At 33.4% G+C, this 20967-nt stretch overlaps 2 protein-coding genes across 8 annotated transcripts in view; both read left to right on the top strand.

Moving 5' to 3' along the window:
* Positions 1-4372: 4372 nt before the first annotated feature.
* LOC307007565 (tubby-related protein 3) lies at positions 4373-16395 on the top strand (the record flags this gene model as incomplete). Of its 2 annotated transcripts, XM_079629705.1 has the most annotated exons (13): positions 4373-4543; positions 7351-7474; positions 8941-9045; positions 10147-10287; positions 10413-10523; positions 10610-10750; positions 12088-12170; positions 12256-12423; positions 13352-13464; positions 13544-13652; positions 13752-13850; positions 13934-14105; positions 15221-16395. In XM_079629705.1, the coding sequence occupies 13 exons, from the start codon at positions 4529-4531 to the stop codon at positions 15352-15354; spliced, it is 1515 nt and encodes a 504-aa protein (XP_079485831.1). In that variant the 3' UTR covers positions 15355-16395. The 2 variants fall into 2 exon arrangements, with proteins under 2 accessions (XP_079485831.1, XP_079485830.1); XM_079629704.1 differs by lacking the exon at positions 4373-4543 and having other exon boundaries at positions 7324-7474.
* A 1706-nt stretch (positions 16396-18101) lies between these two features.
* Positions 18102-20967, top strand: part of tead3b (TEA domain family member 3 b) — a 53079-nt gene continuing 50213 nt past the window's right edge. For 3 of the 6 annotated variants that reach the window (XM_079629311.1, XM_079629310.1, XM_079629307.1), the window contains exons 1-2: positions 18125-18287; positions 18664-18730. The gene's annotated coding sequence lies outside the window, so the exon portion shown is untranslated. Of the gene's footprint in view, positions 18288-18663; positions 18731-20967 lie in introns of all 6 variants that reach the window. The other 3 variants (XM_079629312.1, XM_079629309.1, XM_079629308.1) reach the window with 2 other exon arrangements.

Raw genomic sequence — 20967 nt, 5'->3', positions numbered from 1 at the left:
CCAGTGAACAAGAGCTAAATAAAATTATAAATGTGTGTATATTAGCCTACATGATACAAATGTTGTATTTTCTTTTCTTTTTTACCAGTTTTAGGCCCGGTTTCAGGTTTAGATTAACTAGGCCTTAGTTTAATTAAGATATTTAAGTAGCTTTTATAAACGTGCCTTGGAAAAAAACTTTACTGATGTGCATCTGGAGACAAAACAATGTCACTGACATATTTTAAGGTATGTATTGCAAGTTGCTTCCAGTTAAAACAGCTCAAACGTGCATTTTAGTCTGAGACTTACGCCTTGTCTGTTAAACTTGAGGTTAAAGTTTTATTACATTTTTGTTTCTGAAATCCACCCTTCTGTTGAGATCAGGATAATCCTTTTTTTTTTTTTTAAATCAAAGGTATCCCAATCTTACTAAAAACTGACGATTTGATCAAAACCAAGGTTGGATTTTGTGACCTTTTCCAGAAGCCCTTTTCTTTTTATTTTGAAAACCCATTTTCAAGATTTGATCCAATCCAATAGTAATTAATTTAATTTGCTCGAACATTATTTCCTGAAAAGGATATTTGTCTAAATAAATATTATTAAAATAAATATAATGTAAACAAGATTCTAGCCATGCACTTTCTACATTTACAATAGTGACTGTAAAGATGCACTATCTTTAATTGCCTGTAGGTGGTGCAATATGACCATTCTAACAATATACCTTCATCTTGAGTGATAATTAAGATATTAAGATATTAATATCTATTATTGAGATATTAATTCCACTCACGCACCAGCTTTTCTCTGCCAGCAAACTTCATGACCTGCTTTTCCACAGGCCAAGTACAGCTAAACCAATAAGAGGAAACATCTCTACAATTTACCCAGCGATAAGCTCCACATCCTGCGGGCTGGTTCTGATCCAGACGGGTTTTACACCTCGTGATTGACAGATACTCTGACCCAAACCTGCTTCAGCTCACGGAAGTGTCAAAGCTCACAACAGTAGGCCTACATCTTTTAATGAGCAAGCACCTTTTCTTCACCAAAATCCACAAATTAAATTACAATATCTTTTTCTTCAGAAACAATAGAAGTGGCCTGATGTAAATGTGTATTTTGAGACTTTATTAAATGTTTGATTGTATCAGTTGATGGTAATTATGTATCACATTATTTGCAAAATATTTTAAAGAATGCTAAACCCTAACGCTCAAAATACTTAATTGGTTTGAGTAGGACAAACTTAAATTAAACTAATTAGTTGAGTCAAGTTAACTTTTATGAGTATTTAGCACTTTCTTTTTCTTTTAAGTTCACAGAACTGATATATTTTTAAGTAAACTGAACTGTTTCATTGATTTGAGTTTTATGAAATTATTTCTTTTATTTTAGACGAACTTCAGTTTCACTGAAACGGCTGGGATGCCTATTTCCCAGCATGCTTTGCCGATGGCACTCAAGGGAGAGTAAATGCTCAAATTAAGTGTAATATAATGGGGTTTTTTTGTGCCAGACTAATGTTAAGTGGGAGATTTAATAGTGATTAATGTTTTGCTATGCTAATTTTGAAGAATTTCTGTTAATTTAGGTTTTAGGATTACCCTCATGGTGACATGCAGCTTGATTTGAGAGCAAATATTACCTTTATATTATTGCGCTCTTACAGCAAGTGCATCTGTATAACATACTATTGCTAATATGTTAGCAAATTAGTATGTTAGTGGATTAGCTTGTTAAAGCTAACTACGTTTATGCTAATAAAAGAGTTCACATTGAGATTACATGAAAGCTTTAAGTTAATTGTATGAATTAGTTACTCATACATTTGAATTGTTCTTAACTTTAAATGTTTAAGTACAAAATAAAAATCTGCTAGTTCTGCTTACTTACACTTTGAATTTCAGAACTTAAAAATTTGAGTCAATTGATAGCCTTAAATGTTTTGAGTTCTGCCAACTTATTCGGGTTTACAGAATCCATCCAAAAAACATGTGCTAATATAGATCTCATAAACAGCTCAGCATTGGTGAACTGTACGTGTGTGTCAGCAGGGGGAGTGTCAAAAACACGTTTCACAATGACTTATTAATTCACCAGTAATGTGGATCATGTCTAATTGTAAGAAATCCCAGTTACATCAATTAGACTAATGTGCATTTATACGATGATGACTGGCTCTGTGCGTTTATTGTTGTTAAACGTGTTCATCCTGATGTTCAGCTGTAGGTCTACTGTACGTCACATGCGGATCTAGAACTTTTTAGGCCAAATGACAATATTTCATGATTTTACTCAAAATAAATAAATTATTTTAAAAATTAAAAATTAAATTAAAAGAAAAATAGATAAATAAACAAATACAATGTCAATAAAATAAATAAGAATAAACATAAACAATTACATGCATAAATGAATAAAGGAAAAAAAATAGATAAATTATATTATCTTTTTATATATATATATAGTTTGGCTGGATAGCTAAATACAAATCACAGAATATATCCATAAACATAAAATTAGCCATTTTTTAGTAGTTTCACGTGAAGTGTCTCATCATTATCTGTTGGGAAATATGGAGGACTTTTTATTTCTCAGTATTAATCAATTTTGAGAGGTTTATGTGGATATATGTCCATTCTCATTTAATCATTCACTGTAAAAAAAAATAATAATAAAAAAAAAAATTGGTTTAACTTAAAAAAGCAAGTTACCTTGTTGCCTTAAAATTTTGAGTTTGTTGTAATTAAAATTTTTAGTTAATACAATGAAGAAGAATGGTTTAATAAACAGAAACTCAAAATAGTATGTTATCTTCACCACATTAGTTATCGAAGTTGATTTGACAAAAGATAAAAAGTTGTGATAACAAATCATGAAAATATTTTTTTACAGTGTTGAAAACAATAAAAAAGGCAAAAAGGTGATTAAAATGGGTGTAAATTTAAAATGAAAAAAGTTCCCTTAATTAAAGTTTAGCATACAGTCTTGAAGTTGATGTCCCTTTGTCATATTTATCTTCTCTATTATTTCTTCCATAATGAGACATTTTCATTAATGATCAGAAAATGTTCACTTTCCCACAATTTTTAAGTAGCCTACAATCAACTTGAATGTTTAAGCTTATCATTTCAACTTAAATTACTTTAAACTATCTTGTATAACTTGTAAAATAAAGATACAACAATGTAAAAACATCTGTTGTCATAACTTATTGATCATATAATTTTTTTACAACAGCGCCTCACACCCAAAGATCTCCGTGTGTGCGTGTCGCGTGTGTGTGTGTGTGTGCGTGCGTGTGTGTGTGTGCAGGGGCGGACTGGCCATCTGTGACCCCACCACCCGCCACGCACGCAGTCATCACCTGTTTTTTTCGGTTAACGCGGCCGCGGGTAAAAAACGGAAAGAAAAGGGCGGGGCTGAGAAGGCGAGATACATTTTTTTTGCGGAATTTAGATACTGAAACCGCTAAATGTCGCAAACTAACTGAAATATTTAGCAGCACAGCCAGCAGCAGTAATATTAGCAGCAGTGAAGAAGTGAGCCAGACAGCTGTGCAGCAACATGCCACCAGTGATGATGAGGGACAGAGAGGTGAGCTGTTCCACAGGTAGATCCAGGGCAAGTAAGTGTGGAACATGAGAGGATAAAGAGAGTTACTTGCTAGGGATGATGTTAGGAAGTTATATTCAGGTTGCTACATTTTAATGATTACAGACAGTAGGCTAGTTAAAACAGCAAAACTTCAACATTTTAGCTGTAAAATACCACATGCAGTAGCTAATATTAAGAAATATGTTATGCTTTTACTTTTAAAAATGTTGGTAACGTTACAATGCTTACAAACTTTGAAGATTTTGAATACAGAAGTTACATTTGTAATGGTGTATTTTCATTTAGATGTGGTATTATTATTTGTGCAGTAAGATTATTTAGTGCATAAATTAATTAAGATTATTAAGTAATAAATTAATTTTAAGACAGCATGGAATAGATAATATAATATGGTGTTATAACAGCATATCTAATCTATTCCATGCTATCTTGGAATAAAACCTGTTTTTTTTTTTGTTTTTTTTATCCATTCCATCATTTGTTTATTCAGGTTGAGCTTAGACCAAGAGCAGAGAAAGACACCCACTCCAGCTCAACTTTAAATTACTTTAAGCACCCCAAGTCAGAGAGTCACAGAATAGAGGTTTTTTACACAGGACTGCAGTGTGTTGAGACCTCCATTTATATGTAGTATTCGAGCCACAATTAAAGTCTTGTGACACTCATGCCAGGCGTTATTGTTGTTGTTGACGAGTTTCCGCACGCCGATTGCTTTAGGCCGGGCCTAGTCAAAGTCCAGGGCTGTTTTTTAGTCCCAGTCCGTCCCTGTGTGTGTGTGTGACAGATGGGATCAGTGCGAAAATCCTCTTAGCAACTTTCTGCTGATGGAGGTTCATTGAGTAAAGCTCCACACTTTCGCAGTATAGCGAGGCCTCGCTCGCTTTGAGTTCAACTCTATTGGATACAGATTCAGGATACGGACATGTCTACGGAAAAGGTACGTTTGTTTTAATAGACTGATTGCATGTTGTAGTTTTTATTTTTTATTAGCCTATATAGGCCTAATATTATTTGAATCCCTGTTGATCTAAATGTTGATTCATTAAAGGACAATTGGAGATTATCTGAATTATTTTGTTCTAAACTACATCTGTTATCAGAATTGATCTGACCCCACTGTATATTTTGGAACATTAATAATAATAAAAAATTACTCATTATCCTGTTGGTTGATGTCATATGTCTAAATCAGTGAGTTCTGGTGAGGTCAGTTCTAGTTTTTCAGGAAAGATCAGTGATATTAAGTGAATAATTGTGAAGCTTGTTACACACATGTGCCCAATTCTGAAACAAACACTTCCAGTTATGAATTTCACAAATATTTAACATAATGACATTTGCATAAATAATCTTTCTTAGTATTTCTTACTAAAATAGCTAGTAGGAGATGTTAGACTTGTATGTAGGCTATGTGATATAGTCCTTATAATCATGAATAGCTTGAAAACTTTAGCTCCAGGGTTCAGAGCTTAAAATATTTGTTTTTGAAATTATAGAATTATAAATGGAAATATGTTGTGAATGCCTCATTCAGTGCATGTATATTACCTACGAACCCAACTTGAGTACATTTAGACAGCACAGATATTATAATTTTTATTTATTTTTTACCACAGAGGCTGTATTAAAAGTGACTAGCCTTATTTGTGACTGATTTCAAAAATGTATTTGGTAAATGTATAGAATTTGCTGTTAATTTGATGGACACCTGATTGAATTAGGGTTTGTGTTTTCCTCCACACCTCATGACAGGGATTGACTGAGGTGACGGTATTAATAGCCTTATTCTGGCTGCGTCTTAAGTGGATCTCTCACACACACGCGCACACACACACACACACGCACACACACTGTCAGTACAGGCCACGTTGAATATCTCATGCTTTTGGTCATTGAAAAGATGTTTTAACTTACACATAAGACAGTCTACTACTAAAAAATGACGCATAGATATGATGTGTTTCCATAATTGACACCTTCATTCAACAACAGATGAGTTGCATAATGTTGTTATGCATCAGATCACTGCCATCAATAGATCTAGATCATGAATTTAAAAAATATTTCAAATATCAACGTTCATCATAAGTGATTTTTATTGATTTTTATTGATTTTTATTCCATTACATTTTATTAGGATGGATGAAAATAATTGAGTAAAACATCTTTTATCAGTAGGCTACTGTATAACTTCCTCCGCATCAGACACATTTTAGCAATTAGGTCCTTCCATGTCAAATCAACAAAATTTTGGAAACTTCCTCTTTGATTTTGCTCATAGACAAACATTAGTAGTGATAAAAGTCAAAATATTAAAGGAATATTTAGGTAATCTACTATTTTGTGGAGGGGGTCAAATTTATAATTCTCACCAGAGCCAAAATTACAAGTGGGCGAAAATGATTTTAGAAAGATGGCAGCATTATTATTTTATTTTTACACAGAGATTGGTCTATTATTACATTCTGTTGTCTTCAGCAATCCTTGTTGCATTTTATCCCAATGGTGACAGTTCAAAAATAGGAAAAAGCACTTTTCCTGTTTCCCCCCAAAGTTTTCATGCCTGTAACTCAAGAAGTATTAAAGATATCTTAATATACTTTTTTCTCTGGGAATAAACCAAATAGAGTCTTAAAAATGAAGATTAAAGATTAAGAACCAGAATCTAAAAATATATTGAGATATCTTTACTACCTCTTGAGTTACAGTCACACAAACATTGGAAAAATAATATTTTCTATACAATTATTTTGATAGAGGGAAACATTATTTGTTCTTTAAAAGAAAAGTATGCTGTATGCAGATTGACCCATATTTGGCTTTTGACCACTAAAAATGTGTTTAACAATTTATTCTTATAGAGCCACATTGAGATCCCCACATCTATGGGACTGAACCATAGAGCCTTAAAAGTGAAAATACCCAAAGAAAAGTTAGTTAAGAACCAGAATCCAAAAACATTTTGAGATATCTATATGCTTTTTGAGTTTCAGACATTCAAAAACTAAAAACAAAAGTCTTCTCCACATTTTTGAACTGTCACCGTTGGCATATAATTCAACAAGGATTGCTAAACACAAGATCTACCGATCTCTACATACAAATAAAACAATGATGCTGCCATCTTTCTAAAGTCATTCTCACCCCACCTGTAATTTGGCTTTAAATTTTAGGGGGAAATTGTCATTATAGTGGATAACTCATACATGGCATTTAATATTTAGGCTTTAATTACTATTTAAATTAGTCTTTCATCAGAGAAAAATATGAACAAAATGAATGATTTGAGCCTCTGGTTTAGAAACGACCCATATGACTCAGACAACACTAAATAACCTATAACCATAAGTTACATAAATCTTGTAAAGTGTGCAGTATAGGATGAAGAATAAGATGCTTCTGAATAACTTGAATATAGATGAAATTCAGAATGTTGTTCTCTTCTTATTTGTTGCTTTCACATGCTTCATTACTGGTGAGTTCTCTAATTCTCGAACAAAAAAATCTCTCACTATTCCTTCACGCCTCCCTGTCTTAGCTTGTGCTATTCTGAATGATATCTGACACTTTGCATTAGCATTTCTCATGTTTATTGACTCTTCAAGATTAATTTCTTGATGTATTCCTAATTTTTAAGTCGCTTTGTTTAAAAGTGTCTGCTAAATGAATCAATGCTTGATTTTACTCTCCAACATGCATTTACAATAATGTCATTTTATGACTGCGCACATCAGAATATCACAGAAGCCCAAGAAGAAGAAGCCTGAGTCGACTCCAGTCGAGACCAACGGCAGCGAAGCCAAACCCAAAAAGCCCAAGAGCAAGAAGAGCGGCGATCTGTCGGCCGAGAGCAGCCCGGCCACTCAGAGTACGCCAGAGACTTCATGTCCTCATGTCACATCAATACACAGTTCTGTCATGAAACTCTAGATGGCGCTGGTTGATTGGTCCAGCTCGCAATCACATCATTCTCTATAGGACATAGTTGATTGGTTCCTGCTGTATCAGCAGCCAATGAACTCACAGCTCAACCTTAAATACTTGTTCAGCAGTTGTAGTGCTTTCAGAAACCCTCCACCTTCCCCAGCTCCACCTGTACAGGCGAAACTCGAAAAACTAGAATATTGTGCAAAAATTTATTTATTTCAGTAATTCAACTTAAAAGGTGAAACTAATATATTATTAGGGCTGGGTATCGATTTAGATGTACAATTCGATTCACAAGCTCTGAATTCGATTCGATTCTCGATTCAATTTCGTTTCTAAATTCGATTTCAATTCCCGATTCGACTCAATGAATATAGATTTAATACAAATCCTATATTTATTTATTTTTAAACGGTGAGCATAAGTTTACGAGTGGTTAATTAATAAAAAGAAATAGAGCCACAAACCTGTATATTAAACTCTTTTTATTTTAGGTAAACAATTACCTAAAATAATTAAAACCCAACTTTAAATGCATACAATGAATAGACAGGATTTTGATGCAAGGTGAAAAATTTATGTTGAAAATTAGACAAGTCAGAACAGTCGCATACCTTGATCAATCAGTTATTTTATGTTTAAGAGAAAACTAACATAAAATCTCACAGCATTCGCTGTAACATGGAGGCTGCAAGCCTATGAACACTGTAGGAAAACTAACACTGGCTTTTGGGTGGTAGGTATAAATAAATATGGGAAAATATATATTTTTGGCCTTTGAGAATCGATTTTGAATCGACCACATTTTAAAAATCGAAAAATAATTTTTTTTTGCCCAGCCCTATATATTATATAGGCTCATTACATGCAATGTGAGTTATTTCAAACTTTATTTGTTATAATTTTGATGATTATGGCTTACAGCTTATGAAAACCTTTTCACAATATTCTAATTTTGAATTTGGGGTTTTCATAAGCTGTATAATCATCAAAATTATAACCAATAAAGGCTTAAAATATCTCACTTTGCATGTAATGAGTCTATATAATATATTAGTTTCACCTTTTAAGTTGAATTACTGAAATAAATGAACTTTTGCACGATATTCTAATTTTTCGAGTTTCACCTGTAGATCTGCTATGGGTAATTCATGTATGCTATATTGTACAGTGGAGCTGCATGTCTTACTTGCTCACAGCAGTGTGTCATGTGTGTATTGGCAGTAGCAAGTCTCGTACTTGATCTACAGCAATAACAGAAACAACAGTGTAGCAGATCTATTACGCCAAGACCAAACATATAAACATTGTCATATCCATTAACATACCAAACACTGCAAGAGTTGTCATGACAGAACTGTGCTTCGGTCAGTCTGTTTACACAGTTCTCACAAACCTCCCTCACAGATGGAGAGAAGGTGAAGAAGAAGAAACTAGAGAAGGACAAAGAACCAACAGAGAAGGAGAAAGAATCCAAAAAGAAAGCGAAAAGTGCCCCAAAGAAGAAGAAGAGTAAGTGACCCATGCGTATTGATATACTGTTATAGTTATTAATATTTTTAATTGGCTTTTATTTTTGTATTTTCAGTTTTTATTTGAATTCTGTTTTATTTAAAATGTGCTTTGTCGTATTTTATTTTTGTGTACATTTCTATTTAGCTTTATTTTTATTCCAGTTTTAGTCATTTTAGTACTTCAACTTGCCAAGGCAACATCTCTCATGTTAAGACATCATCTTTCATGTTAAGTTAAAATTAGTTTAGATGTAAACACTGATGTCTAGTGATCAAGAGTACATCACCATTTGAAAGAAACTTGACTCTTCAAATAAAGATTGTATCGTTACATCGTTACACCAGTAGGTGGCGACAAGTGACTGTTAAAACATTTATTTGTCATTGAATCATTCATTCAAGAGATTAATAAAAAAAAAAAAATTATTCATCCAGTAATGGAACATTTGGAAGTTTTAATAAGTGAGTCATTGAACCAGTCATTCAAACGATTATAAAAAATAAATTAAAAAAATCATATTAATTAAATATTTTTAAATAGACTTTTGTTTAGTTGTCTATTCAGAATCGAGGGACAATCATGATCTTTTGATTCTCAATTTATCCAGAATCGTGCAGCTCTAGTTTCAGTTTTCATCTAATATTTGTATTTATTTAAGCTTTATTTCAGGTAATGTTTTCAGTTATTAGTTTTTTATTAACAATAACAACACTGAAGTGAACTCTCACAAATTCGGTTTTATTGAGGTCTCAATTTGTTTTTCTAAAACTGTAAAGAAATATAAGACAATTACTGAGATAAATTAAGAATATATCATTATGAATGTGTATAGCATCTCAGATTGGAATAATTTGATCTGAAGTATTTGAGCTCATATTGATACTTTTGATTTAATATATTGTGCTCATTTTGAAACATCAGTTGAAACTGTGAGATAATTTTGAGTTTGTTTCTCAGGAGAAAAATCAATTCAACCCATTTTCTCATGACTGTCGTGGAGAAACAACTGTAAAACTAAACAATGTCTTCTCTTTCCTACAGGATGATGGTGTGACATTTTTTTTTACTAAGCACTAAAATGTGTTTATTGCAAAACAGGTTCTACAGAAGATGATGACGATGATGAAGAGGACGATGGGGAGACCACTCCTCAGAAGAAGACGAAGAAAAAGACTTCAAAAGAAACTTCTGATGGAAAAGAAAAAGAGAAAGAAAAAGAGAAGAAGTCCAAATCAAAAGGTGTCCTCTGTTCAAATTAGTAACATAAAGCTGTTTAAACTATGAGCTCTAATGTTACTTTCAACAATACTTGCTATTTATTTATGGATTTGTTTATTGATTTCTTGCTTTATGTGGACATGAAGACGTCAAAGAGGACGCAGACAGTAAAGGAAAATCTAAAGCCAAGAAAAAGGAGCCGGCCTCCATGTTTCAGATAAATGGAGACAAGCCTGAAACCAAGAGTAAAAAGAAAGGTAATGTTCTGAGAGCTTTTCTACATGCATGTCCGCCCGATGATTCAGAATAATGTATATGTTTGCTTATCTTTTGGATGATAAAGCTGCCAAATCTGAGAGTGAAGATGAGAGCGAACCAGAAACCAAACCCAGCAAGACGAAGAAGAAGAGCAGCTCAAACCCGTCGTCCATGTTTCACACAGGAGGGGACAAAGACAAGGACAAAAAGACCAAAAAGACCAAAAGTATGCACAATTTGACATAAAAAGCTTAAATTCAAAAAAAAAAAATTGTGTTATTATGTTAAATGTTAATATTACTTTTTTATGTTTTGCTATATTATATATTTTGTTAATGATTACACAAAATTGTATCATTAAAAATACTTCATAAATAAGAATAATTGAAATAGTTGTATTTTTTAAGAGAGCTAAAGTCAAAGAACCATATCGAGGGTTATACCATGTCATTGTGAAGAAATTGAATATTACTATTTTATATGTGTGACCATGGACCACAAAACCAGTTACATGTGTCAATTTTTTAAAATTGAGATGTTTACATCATCTGAAAGTTGAATAAATAAGCTTTCCATTGATGTATGGTTTGTTAGGATAGGACAATATTTGCCGAGATACAACTATTGAAATCTGGAATCTGAGGAGCAAAAAAATGGAAACATTGAGAAAATCTCCTTTAAAGTTGTGCATTTATGTTCACGATTGTGCTGCACTCACTCACAAAAATAAATGTTTTATATATTTACAGTAGGAAATTTACTAAATATCTTCAGGGAACATGATCTTTACTTAATATCCTAATGATTTTTGGCATAAAATAAATTTTTTTTTCGTATATTATTTTTATTGAGGTTTTTGAACATCAAAAAATCAGTAAAAAAAAACAGACAAAAAGACCCTTCATAAAACAGAAATCTGTGCAATGTGTAAAATGAAACAAAAGTACTATAGAAAAGGAAGACGTACACAAAGCCAACCTCTGTTACAGTGTGTAATCACAATAATTACAGAAGGAGATTATTACAGATCAGGAAAACATAAATAAATAATTAGTCCTTCTGGTTTGACAAAAAAGTAAAAACTGGTTCCCACATCTCATCGAATTTTGCAGGGTTCCCGGATATGGAGAATTTAATTCTTTGAAGATGTAGCGTAGAAGTGAGACCAGTTAGCCAGTCAGAAAAGAGGGGTCTAGTATTTTTCTTCCACAAAAGCAAGATAACTTTCTTAGCTACAATCACACCATATTGAACGGGTAACCGTACCTTTGGCCTAAGAGCCTGCAATGAGTCTGACCAACCAAGAATTGCTATGAATGGGTCAGGAAGTAAAGCACAATTGTAGACTTTGGCAAAAAACTGAAATATTTCTGTCCAAAAACTCTGAATTAGTGCACAGAACCAAAAAAAAGATGTGCCAGGGTACCCTCAGCAGCTTTACATTTATCTATTGCCACAAATATACCCGTGCGACTCGTGGTTTTGTGGTTCAGGGTCACACATATATAAATCTGAACTGATTTGTTTCCATAAGATGACGATTTGACTGTTTCTCATCCTCAGATCCTGCTAAAGAAGAGACTGAAGACTCTGATTCAGAAGTGACACAGAAAAAGAAAAAGGGCAAAGGGAAAAAAGGCAAAAAGGTAAATTCATTGTATTCCACATTACTCTCATTCCTAGTATCAATTTTATGTGGGATGTTTGGTTACCTCTTTTATTCCTGTGAAGGAGGAGCGAGCACCTTCTCCTGTCATCGAGTTTGACAATCTAGAGGAGTTCGTGCTTCAACCCGCTAAACAAGGCGTCACGGTAAAGTGCAAAGTGACCCGGGACAAGAGAGGGATGGACCGAGGCCTTTACCCAACATACTACCTGCACCTGGACAATGAGAAAAAAGTACGACATCTACTGTGACGTTTGTATTTATCCGTATGCTGTCGGAACAATATGAGTTGTTGAGGAGTTTGCAGTTTGCAAGCTCAGCCATGATGGAGGAGTGGCAAACACAGACACTCTTAGACACTCAAAATTATCGATTTTTCTTTTATGCCAAAAATCATGAGGATATTAAGTAAAGATCATGTTCCATGAAGATATTTAGTAAATTTCCTGCCGTAAATATATAAAATATGTATTTCTGTGAGTGAGTGCAGCACTTTTGTGGTCCAGGGTCACATATAGAACCTTATAGGGGATCCCATCATGGGATTATTTGATGGATTTAGTCTTAATAAATTTTGTTTCAATTCATTTTTAACTTTAAATAAATATTATGAATTAAGCAACATGAAAGTATAGTGCAATTTGTTAAGACCTCTCCTTATATAGAACCTTTTTGGCAATAAGAAGAACTTTAGAGTTCTAAATAGAACCCCATTGGACATTTTTTGTAAAGTTTGTGGTGATCAGTAAGATTTGCATTTATTTGATCGAAAATACAGTAAAAACACTAATATTGTGAATTATTATTACAATCGAAAATAACTGTTTTCTATGTGAATATTCGAATGTAATTTATTCCTGTGATCAAAGCTGAATTTTCAGCATCATTACTCCAGTCTTCAGTGTCACATGATCCTTCAGAAATCAGCATAATACGATAATTCTAACATTATAAATGTCTTTAATGTCACTTTTGATTACTTTTGATTAATTTAATGTGTCCTTGCTGAATAAAAATATTAATTTCTTTCAAAAAAACAAAGAAAATCTTACTTACCCCAATATATGGGCCAATATACTGTACATCACTAATTTTAGCTTTGCAAATGGGAGTAATATGAATTCCGATGTAACATCTTTTTTTTATCCATTTTACATCGAGGTGTTTTTGTTAGCGGGAAGGAAGAGGAAAAAAAGCACAACCTCAAACTACTTGATCTCCATAGACCCCACCGACCTCTCCAGAGGAGGAGAAAACTTCATTGGGAAGCTGAGGTACGTGGGTTTGGACCATTACCAATATACTTTTGTAGGTCTATGACACAGTCTCGTTGATTTAAAGGTTGTATTTCAGGTCAAATCTGATGGGAACTAAGTTCACGGTGTTTGATAATGCACTGCATCCGGACCGAGCTCTGCCGGACATGTCTAACGCTCGGCAGGAATTGGCAGCCATTATCTATGTAAGGCAACATGACAATACTGCTGTAGTTTTGGTTGAAGCACTAATCAATGAAACAATATCAGTTATATATTAATTTGATATTATATTGTGACTTTAGGAAACAAATGTTTTGGGCATGAAAGGACCGAGACGAATGATTATAGTTATTCCTGGCATGACCAAAGACGGTGAACGAGTCCCCATACGACCACGTAGTGTAAGTAAATCACAAATGTATACATGCATACACACACATAACCATTTTTTTACATGACAACTGAATACACTGCTTCCCAACAGGACAATAATGGTCTCCTCATGAGACATCAAAACAGAAATATGGAAAACTTGATAGAGCTGCGCAATAAGACGCCCGTGTGGAATGAAGACACGGCGTCACACGTGTTAAACTTCAACGGCAGAGTCACACAGGCCTCCATCAAAAATTTCCAGATTGTGCATAACAAAGACTGTGAGTATCTCAGTATCTCTACTGCAGAAATGTGTTGATACGGCTTCAGAAAGAGATTATGTTTGAGAAAAAGCATTCTCAAATATTACTAATTTTGCAGTATGCAAATCATCACAGCTACTACAGTTGCCAAAATGTGAATTAATTCTTATATACTATTATAGTATTTATTAATATTTTGAATTAGCATTTATTTTTGTATTTTATTTTTAATTTTAGTTTAAGTTTTAGTACTTTTGTTGTGCTTTTGCCATTTTCTTTTTAAATTTCTATTTAGTGATAATTTTATGTAATTAAATCATTTATTTGATTATATAATTTTATATTATTTATTATTTAGGTTGTAGTATTTCAACTATTTAAGGCCAAATTAGTGCCAAAATTAGTTAATACAATATACTGTATCCCACAATGCAATGCACTTGACTTCAATGCACCAGAAATAATATCGACAGCAAGTTTTTTTATCTCTTTCTTGACTTACTGTTTGGTTGAACTGCAAAAAGACATTTAAATGTAAAAATGGATTAACAATGCTAAATAATCTTATGTATTTTGAGATGCAACACACTGAAGTAAACATACAAAACTCTAAAGTGTTGCATACTACTATTTGAAAAGTTTATTGTTCCATATTGCATGCTTTTTCACTGTTTCATATAATACAGGTGAAACTCGAAAATGTTTAATATTGTGCAACTTAAAAGGTGAAACGAATATATTATATAGACTCATTACATGCAAAGTGAGATATTTAAAGCCTTTATTTGTTATAATATTGATGATTATGGCTTACAGCTTATGAAAACCCCAAATTCAATAGAATATTGTGAAAAGGTTTTCATAAGCGGTAAGCCATAATCATCAAAATTATAACAAATAAAAGCTTGAAATATCTCACTTTGTATGTAATGAGTCTATATAACATATTAGTTTCACCTTTTAAGTTGAATTACTGAAATAAATGAACTTTTGTACGATATTCACATTTTTCGAGTTTCACCTTTAAAGTGTGCAGTGTATACAGTGCAGAAGGATGTTGTCAAATACATGTATAATTAATGGAGGTATTAATATGTTAGCTAAGTAAAACCCATTTCTGCGCTATATTTCAGTGGACTACATTGTGATGCAGTTTGGGAGAGTTGCAGACGATGCTTTCACTCTGGACTACAGTTATCCTCTGTGTGCCGTGCAAGCCTTTGCCATCGCCCTCTCCAGCTTCGATGGCAAAATCGCCTGCGAGTAACAGAGGCAAGATCTCCTGCCGGTCTCTTTCTGTGATTTTGTCACATGCAGCAAACGGGAAACGTTCTCACTCAGCATCAGCTCAATTCTCTACAAGACTGAAACCCATTAATCTGTCAAATAAAGCTCCATTGCTTGTGGGGTTGCATGATTTTACATGCCGTATAGAGAGATCATATCCTCTTATATGAGTTAAAATCAAATAATGGTTGTACAGTGGGTGCACTGGAGAATGGAGGGAGTGCCTCCTTTTATGATGTTTGATTTGAGGATGTGAAAGATGCAAATGACCCCTGGTGGTCAGGAGGTCACATTAGACGTGGTATGTGCTTGAAAAGAGGAAAAAGAAACTGTGTTGTATACAATTTAATTAATGTCTTCTTCACATTTTAGCAAACCTGGTTAAAAACAGTGTTACACAACCTAATAACATAAGTAGAAAAAGCACAGTTTAACTTTTTACTGAATGTTTTATTGGCAGTCGTGCTACTGTACGTTTTGTGTGTAACTGTGTAAAAATGCTTGTTCAAGAAAGAGATGTCTGTGCAAGTGTGCCGAAAGCTGAAGATTAAAGCAAGGTCCGGATTTATCAGAGCTGATGGTAAATTTTCAGATTTTTGCGCATGCAATATGATTGGCATGACTGATGCGTGGAGTATGTCAAACACTCATGCAGTTTCTTGCATATCTGGAATAATATGCGTCATTGCCGAAATAATTCCATGATCACCTGATACAGATGCGAAAACCCATTGTTTGGTGTTTAATTTATTTTGTTTTGCCTTTTATATGTCATTATAGTTTATGATTGACTTCTGTTTTAACATAGGATGTATTTGATAAAAACCCATAACTGTCTTAATGCATGCAGACAAACGCAAATCAAATTAGACATGTTCTTTCATTTTAAATAAAATGATAAAATACACTTAAATAAAAGTGTTTGTAAAAAATGTGCTTTGTTTAAGAATTTATTGTACAGGTGTGTTTGACTGATGTGCAAAAGTTAAAGTCAATATGAAATAAAACTACTTTAAGCACAATCATGGTTTATTGTGCATTGTTTTTTTAAAATGCGTATCTTTGCAGCACTTGCTCTTTCACTTGATGCCACCTTAGCAGCTTTAACAGGGAAAATGATGTAAACCAATAGCCAAATATCTATTTCGAGGCTTTTAATGCTGCCTAATGTTAATTCAATAAATGCCATGGCAAAATAGCATAATTAAAGATTAAAAAATATGTTGTAAATCCAGTGGATTCCGAATGCTGATTTGTATTGACTTTAAATGCCTTTCTAAAGCGCTTGTAAAGTAAAAAAATGTTGAAGATTAGTCATTGCATGGGGCCGAATGAATGAACTGTACAACAAATGAAAGTCTCTGGTAATATTATCGCTTTAGCTCAGCTTTAGCTGTGATATTACACTGAGGATCTCTCTTTAAACCTTCAGCCCCAGGCGAGACCAGATGATCTGTCACAGCCTGCTGGGTTGGTTGTCCAAACTTGCAGATCTTAGAGAAGTTTACCACGTAGAGTTGCTGTAGTTTTAACTACTTCCTCATCTGGTCCCTGTTGCTTTTTATGTAACCTTTGTAAAATGTTAACTTGTCTTAGCTGATCTTTACTTTGGACTGTTTACTCACATGTTTCAGGTTTGACCTACAGACGGAGCTCTATGCCTGCAGAGATGATGATAAAGCAGCATATGCATTATAATCTTAGGCTTCCTTCCAGGATATTACATCACTGAGTTTGACTGTTCTGCTCCCCTGAGACGGTGGTTGTGGTGAAGAGGTTTCACTGTTCACACTCATCGCTCTGGAATGTTGCATGGATTCTATTAGAATTCCTGGACGATGATGATGATGATGATGATGATGAAGGCCTTCTAAAAAGGGTTTGGGAACCATGCTGTATTTGACCTGCAAAGATAACAAAGATAATCATTGGTTCATGTAGTGATTTTAGGCAGATTTGAGGAATTCTTCAGAATTTTTGTTCAAACCATCTTAAAAGTACAACAACTTATTTAAATTAGCACGAGTATAAACCAATGTTGAATCTAAAAATATACATTCAGAAAAATATTTCAAAGGAGAAACATTCCTGTGCAATGAAATACCTTTCTTCCAAAACATGTATCTTGTATATCTACAAACGACTGAATTACTATTAACTTGTAAAAGTCTAAGAGCTGGATTAATGAATACAGTGACAAATTAGTTGTTTGAATATTTTAGAAAAATATGCTATAATACAATAAACTATGTTGGTGATAAAGGTGCAATTTAAGGAATGTGTTTATCTTTTTTTTTGTATTTTTTTGTCAAGATTATTCTTGCATTTCACATGAAATAAATAATTTATAGCCGACAAGTTAAGACCTTGTCTTAAGAACTAGTCTGACTGATAACTAGCAGTTAGTTAGGACTAATTACTCTTCATATTAGACCAATATACTTTTTCATGACTAAAACATTGATCAGTCTTAAAGAAAAACATAGATTGTAAGACTATTCTAAGCATTTTATACAACCGGCCATATTATATTTCATATATGATCTACCCAACGCTTCCTGTCATTGAAAAAAGTACTTACATTAATCTAAACTTGGGTTTTTCGTTTGTACAGTACAGTAGCTCAAGTACAGCTTTTCTTCATGTGGCCTCAAAGTGGGCGTGGCGTCTGGAGAAAGCCACGCCCCCATCCGTGTTGATTGACGCTCAACAGTGGCCCCTCCTTAAACTTTTTTTCCCTCCTTCGTTTTCCACTGAAGTGCGTGAATTTCATACCAAACCCATACTTCGCATTCCACCTTTACTGTCAAACCGGGAGAAATATAACTGAAAACAATAGAGCACCAAGATAAATATAACTTTAAAGACATAAACCTCGTCCTGTTCTTTCGGTAGAGGTGTTTCCTAATAAAGGTGAGTTTTAGATTCACTCGTTCCCTTTGTCTGATCGCGTTTTTCACTAGCGAAGTTTTCAGATCTTTGTCATATTTTGCATTTTTCCTCGGAACTCCCTGCGTTGGGTGGGATGAGGGACACAATTCCGTGTGGATATGCTGTAATTGTGCGTGTGTGAGAACTAGGAAGCCGTTTTAGTGTGATAGCCGGGAACTTTTGCCTTAGAATTAGACTTTTAAGTTAGAAACATTATTGCAACTAACGCTTCCATTGTTGCACGTAGAAGTTGAGTTGAAAATGTCATGCTCGTTTGCACAGGCTCTTATTTACTCTGGTGGCAGGATTTTACAAACACTTGTATTTAGAAATAAGCAACGAGGTTTTGTTGTTCCAGAAAATTGTCAGAGAGAAACAACAGAAGTGTTTGGAGAGATCGTTCGCCCTTTTTTCTGCGTTATCAGGTAAGTGTGACTGTTTGTTTCACTTGACAGGCTCAAGAAGTGTACTAAGATTTAATATTGAGTGATTTCTGTGAGGTTAACACTGATATATTTTTTTAAGAGAAGAGAAATATGCTTAACGTTATGTCCTTTGTTTACAAGACTTTCTTGTGAATAACTTTTTATTTCATAACGTGAAATGAAAACAAATGACATGGAAATTAAAATATAATGTAGGTTCAGTAAACTATGTAAATATTGTCATAATATATTGTTTTTAAATTGAACCTATTTTATAAAATATTTATTATGAAACTGTTTGATAGCCTATATGATAATGTCAACTGATTTCTGTGGAAACGGTCGTATTTGCCTTCAGGCACTGTTCATATGGCAGCCAACTGGTTTATCAACACCGATTTATATCATTTTCATATTTTTGTATCATATTTCATAATTTGTATTTGGATGTCTTAATGTCAGTAATATATTGTTTATGCTATAATATTTTTTATAGTATTAAAAAAACATTTTTGCCAATTAAAAAAAACCCCGATCAGTTTACCTCAGGTAAAGCAGTGACGTTGAGTGATCTTCCCGCCCAAATAAAGTTTAAAGGTTTCGATATTAACCCTTCAATGTTTTTAAGATAATTTTTACTCTTTTTGGTGTCTGAAGCCGGCTTTGTGACATTTTTAAGAATAGGGGCCTATCTAAACAAACAATAAAAGCAGTTTACAGTTTTGTGTAAACATTTTTTTTGTAAAAGTTGTTTTTAATAAAAAATATATAATCTGGTCTTTAAGGTAACATTTTTCAAAGAGCCAATCATGGCCATTCAACATATTATAAAACATAGTTTCTGTAAATCTATGAAATATATATTTTTTAACATTATATCATTGATCATTGGCCAGATTAAATACATTGTCCGTAAGGAGAGTCTTGTCAAACCTTATGAATTTAATTATTTTCAATGTGACGCAAATCACTGGTGGATGAAGTTTATTGGGACAATACGGTTAATTAATTATCATATTATTAATAACTTTTCCATCTCATCACTGTACTAATTAGCATTTTACATAATTTTTTTATGTGTGAGAGACCAAACTATTTTCAGATTTGTCCTCCTCGTAAATATGTGAATTTGTTTTTAATTCTCCCACACATATGCAAGTATGTGTAATGATGCTTTACACATTTTGATTGTTCCTCCGACTTACTATTAATGGACAGGTTTCGTTAAACAGAAATGCTGCACTTCAGGTTCGACTTAGTCAGTTCATCCCAAACTGCTTCTTCAAGTTCTGCTGCTTGGTTGGGTTGACTTCTGTTTTACCTCCTTTTAGAAAGGTTGGGCTTCTTAAAAAAAAAAAAGTTGAAATCCATCTAGATATAGGTCAAGCGGTGTTATGTTTTGCTTAGAAGTGATTGCTGTTGTGTGAATTTTTTTTCTATGTTTGTATATTGTTTCTCTTTGAATAGGCTGTATGCACACCAGATGTTGTGGTGTTTTTTGTTTAGTCAACAGTTGAAGTAACTAAATGTGCTCCAATTTGTTTTGTCAAATTTTTTGTTTACATTTTGATTGGTTAATTTAGAGCCAAATTTTTTTTTGGGTGTGCCATATTCGAATTCTGAAATTTACTGAAACGTTGCACCAACAACAAATGAAACCAATCAAGAGATTTACACTAAGTCTTTTTAAAGTTTAGTCTAGTTTAGCGTGTGGCGTGCACTTTAGGCAACCTGTCATGGTATTTGCCACTTCAGTGATATGTGCACTTTACTGTAAGTCACTGCTGTGGTACGGAAATATCTGTTGAAAAATTCCTTTGGGTGAATATGTAAGCTAAAGCCCTCTAGTGTTAATGTCAGTTGTCCCTCATATTAAGTGGCTAATAGTGATGCAGACCAGCATGGATAACAACAACGGGCAGTCGTGGCCTAATGGTTAGTGAGCAGTGTTGGGCAAGTTACTTTTAAAAAGTAATTAGTTACAGTTACTTCTTCCAAAAAGTAACTAAATTAGTTACTCAGTTACAAATTTTAAAACTAGTTACTTAAGAAAGTAACTATTGCGTTACTTTCAAGTAAAATTAAATTTTAAATGCTCAAATGTGACCCCACCTCTACCCCTCTTTAACGGAACTTAAAATACATGTGCATGTTCAATTATTTATGATAAATCTGAATATTATAATGAAATGGACACTTAATACAATACATTATTAACAGAAACATGAAACATTGTA

This window comes from Phoxinus phoxinus, assembly GCF_949152265.1.
Source record: "Phoxinus phoxinus genome assembly, chromosome: 11".
NCBI lineage: Eukaryota > Metazoa > Chordata > Actinopteri > Cypriniformes > Leuciscidae > Phoxinus > Phoxinus phoxinus.
This window is presented reverse-complemented; position numbering and strand designations above follow the sequence as displayed.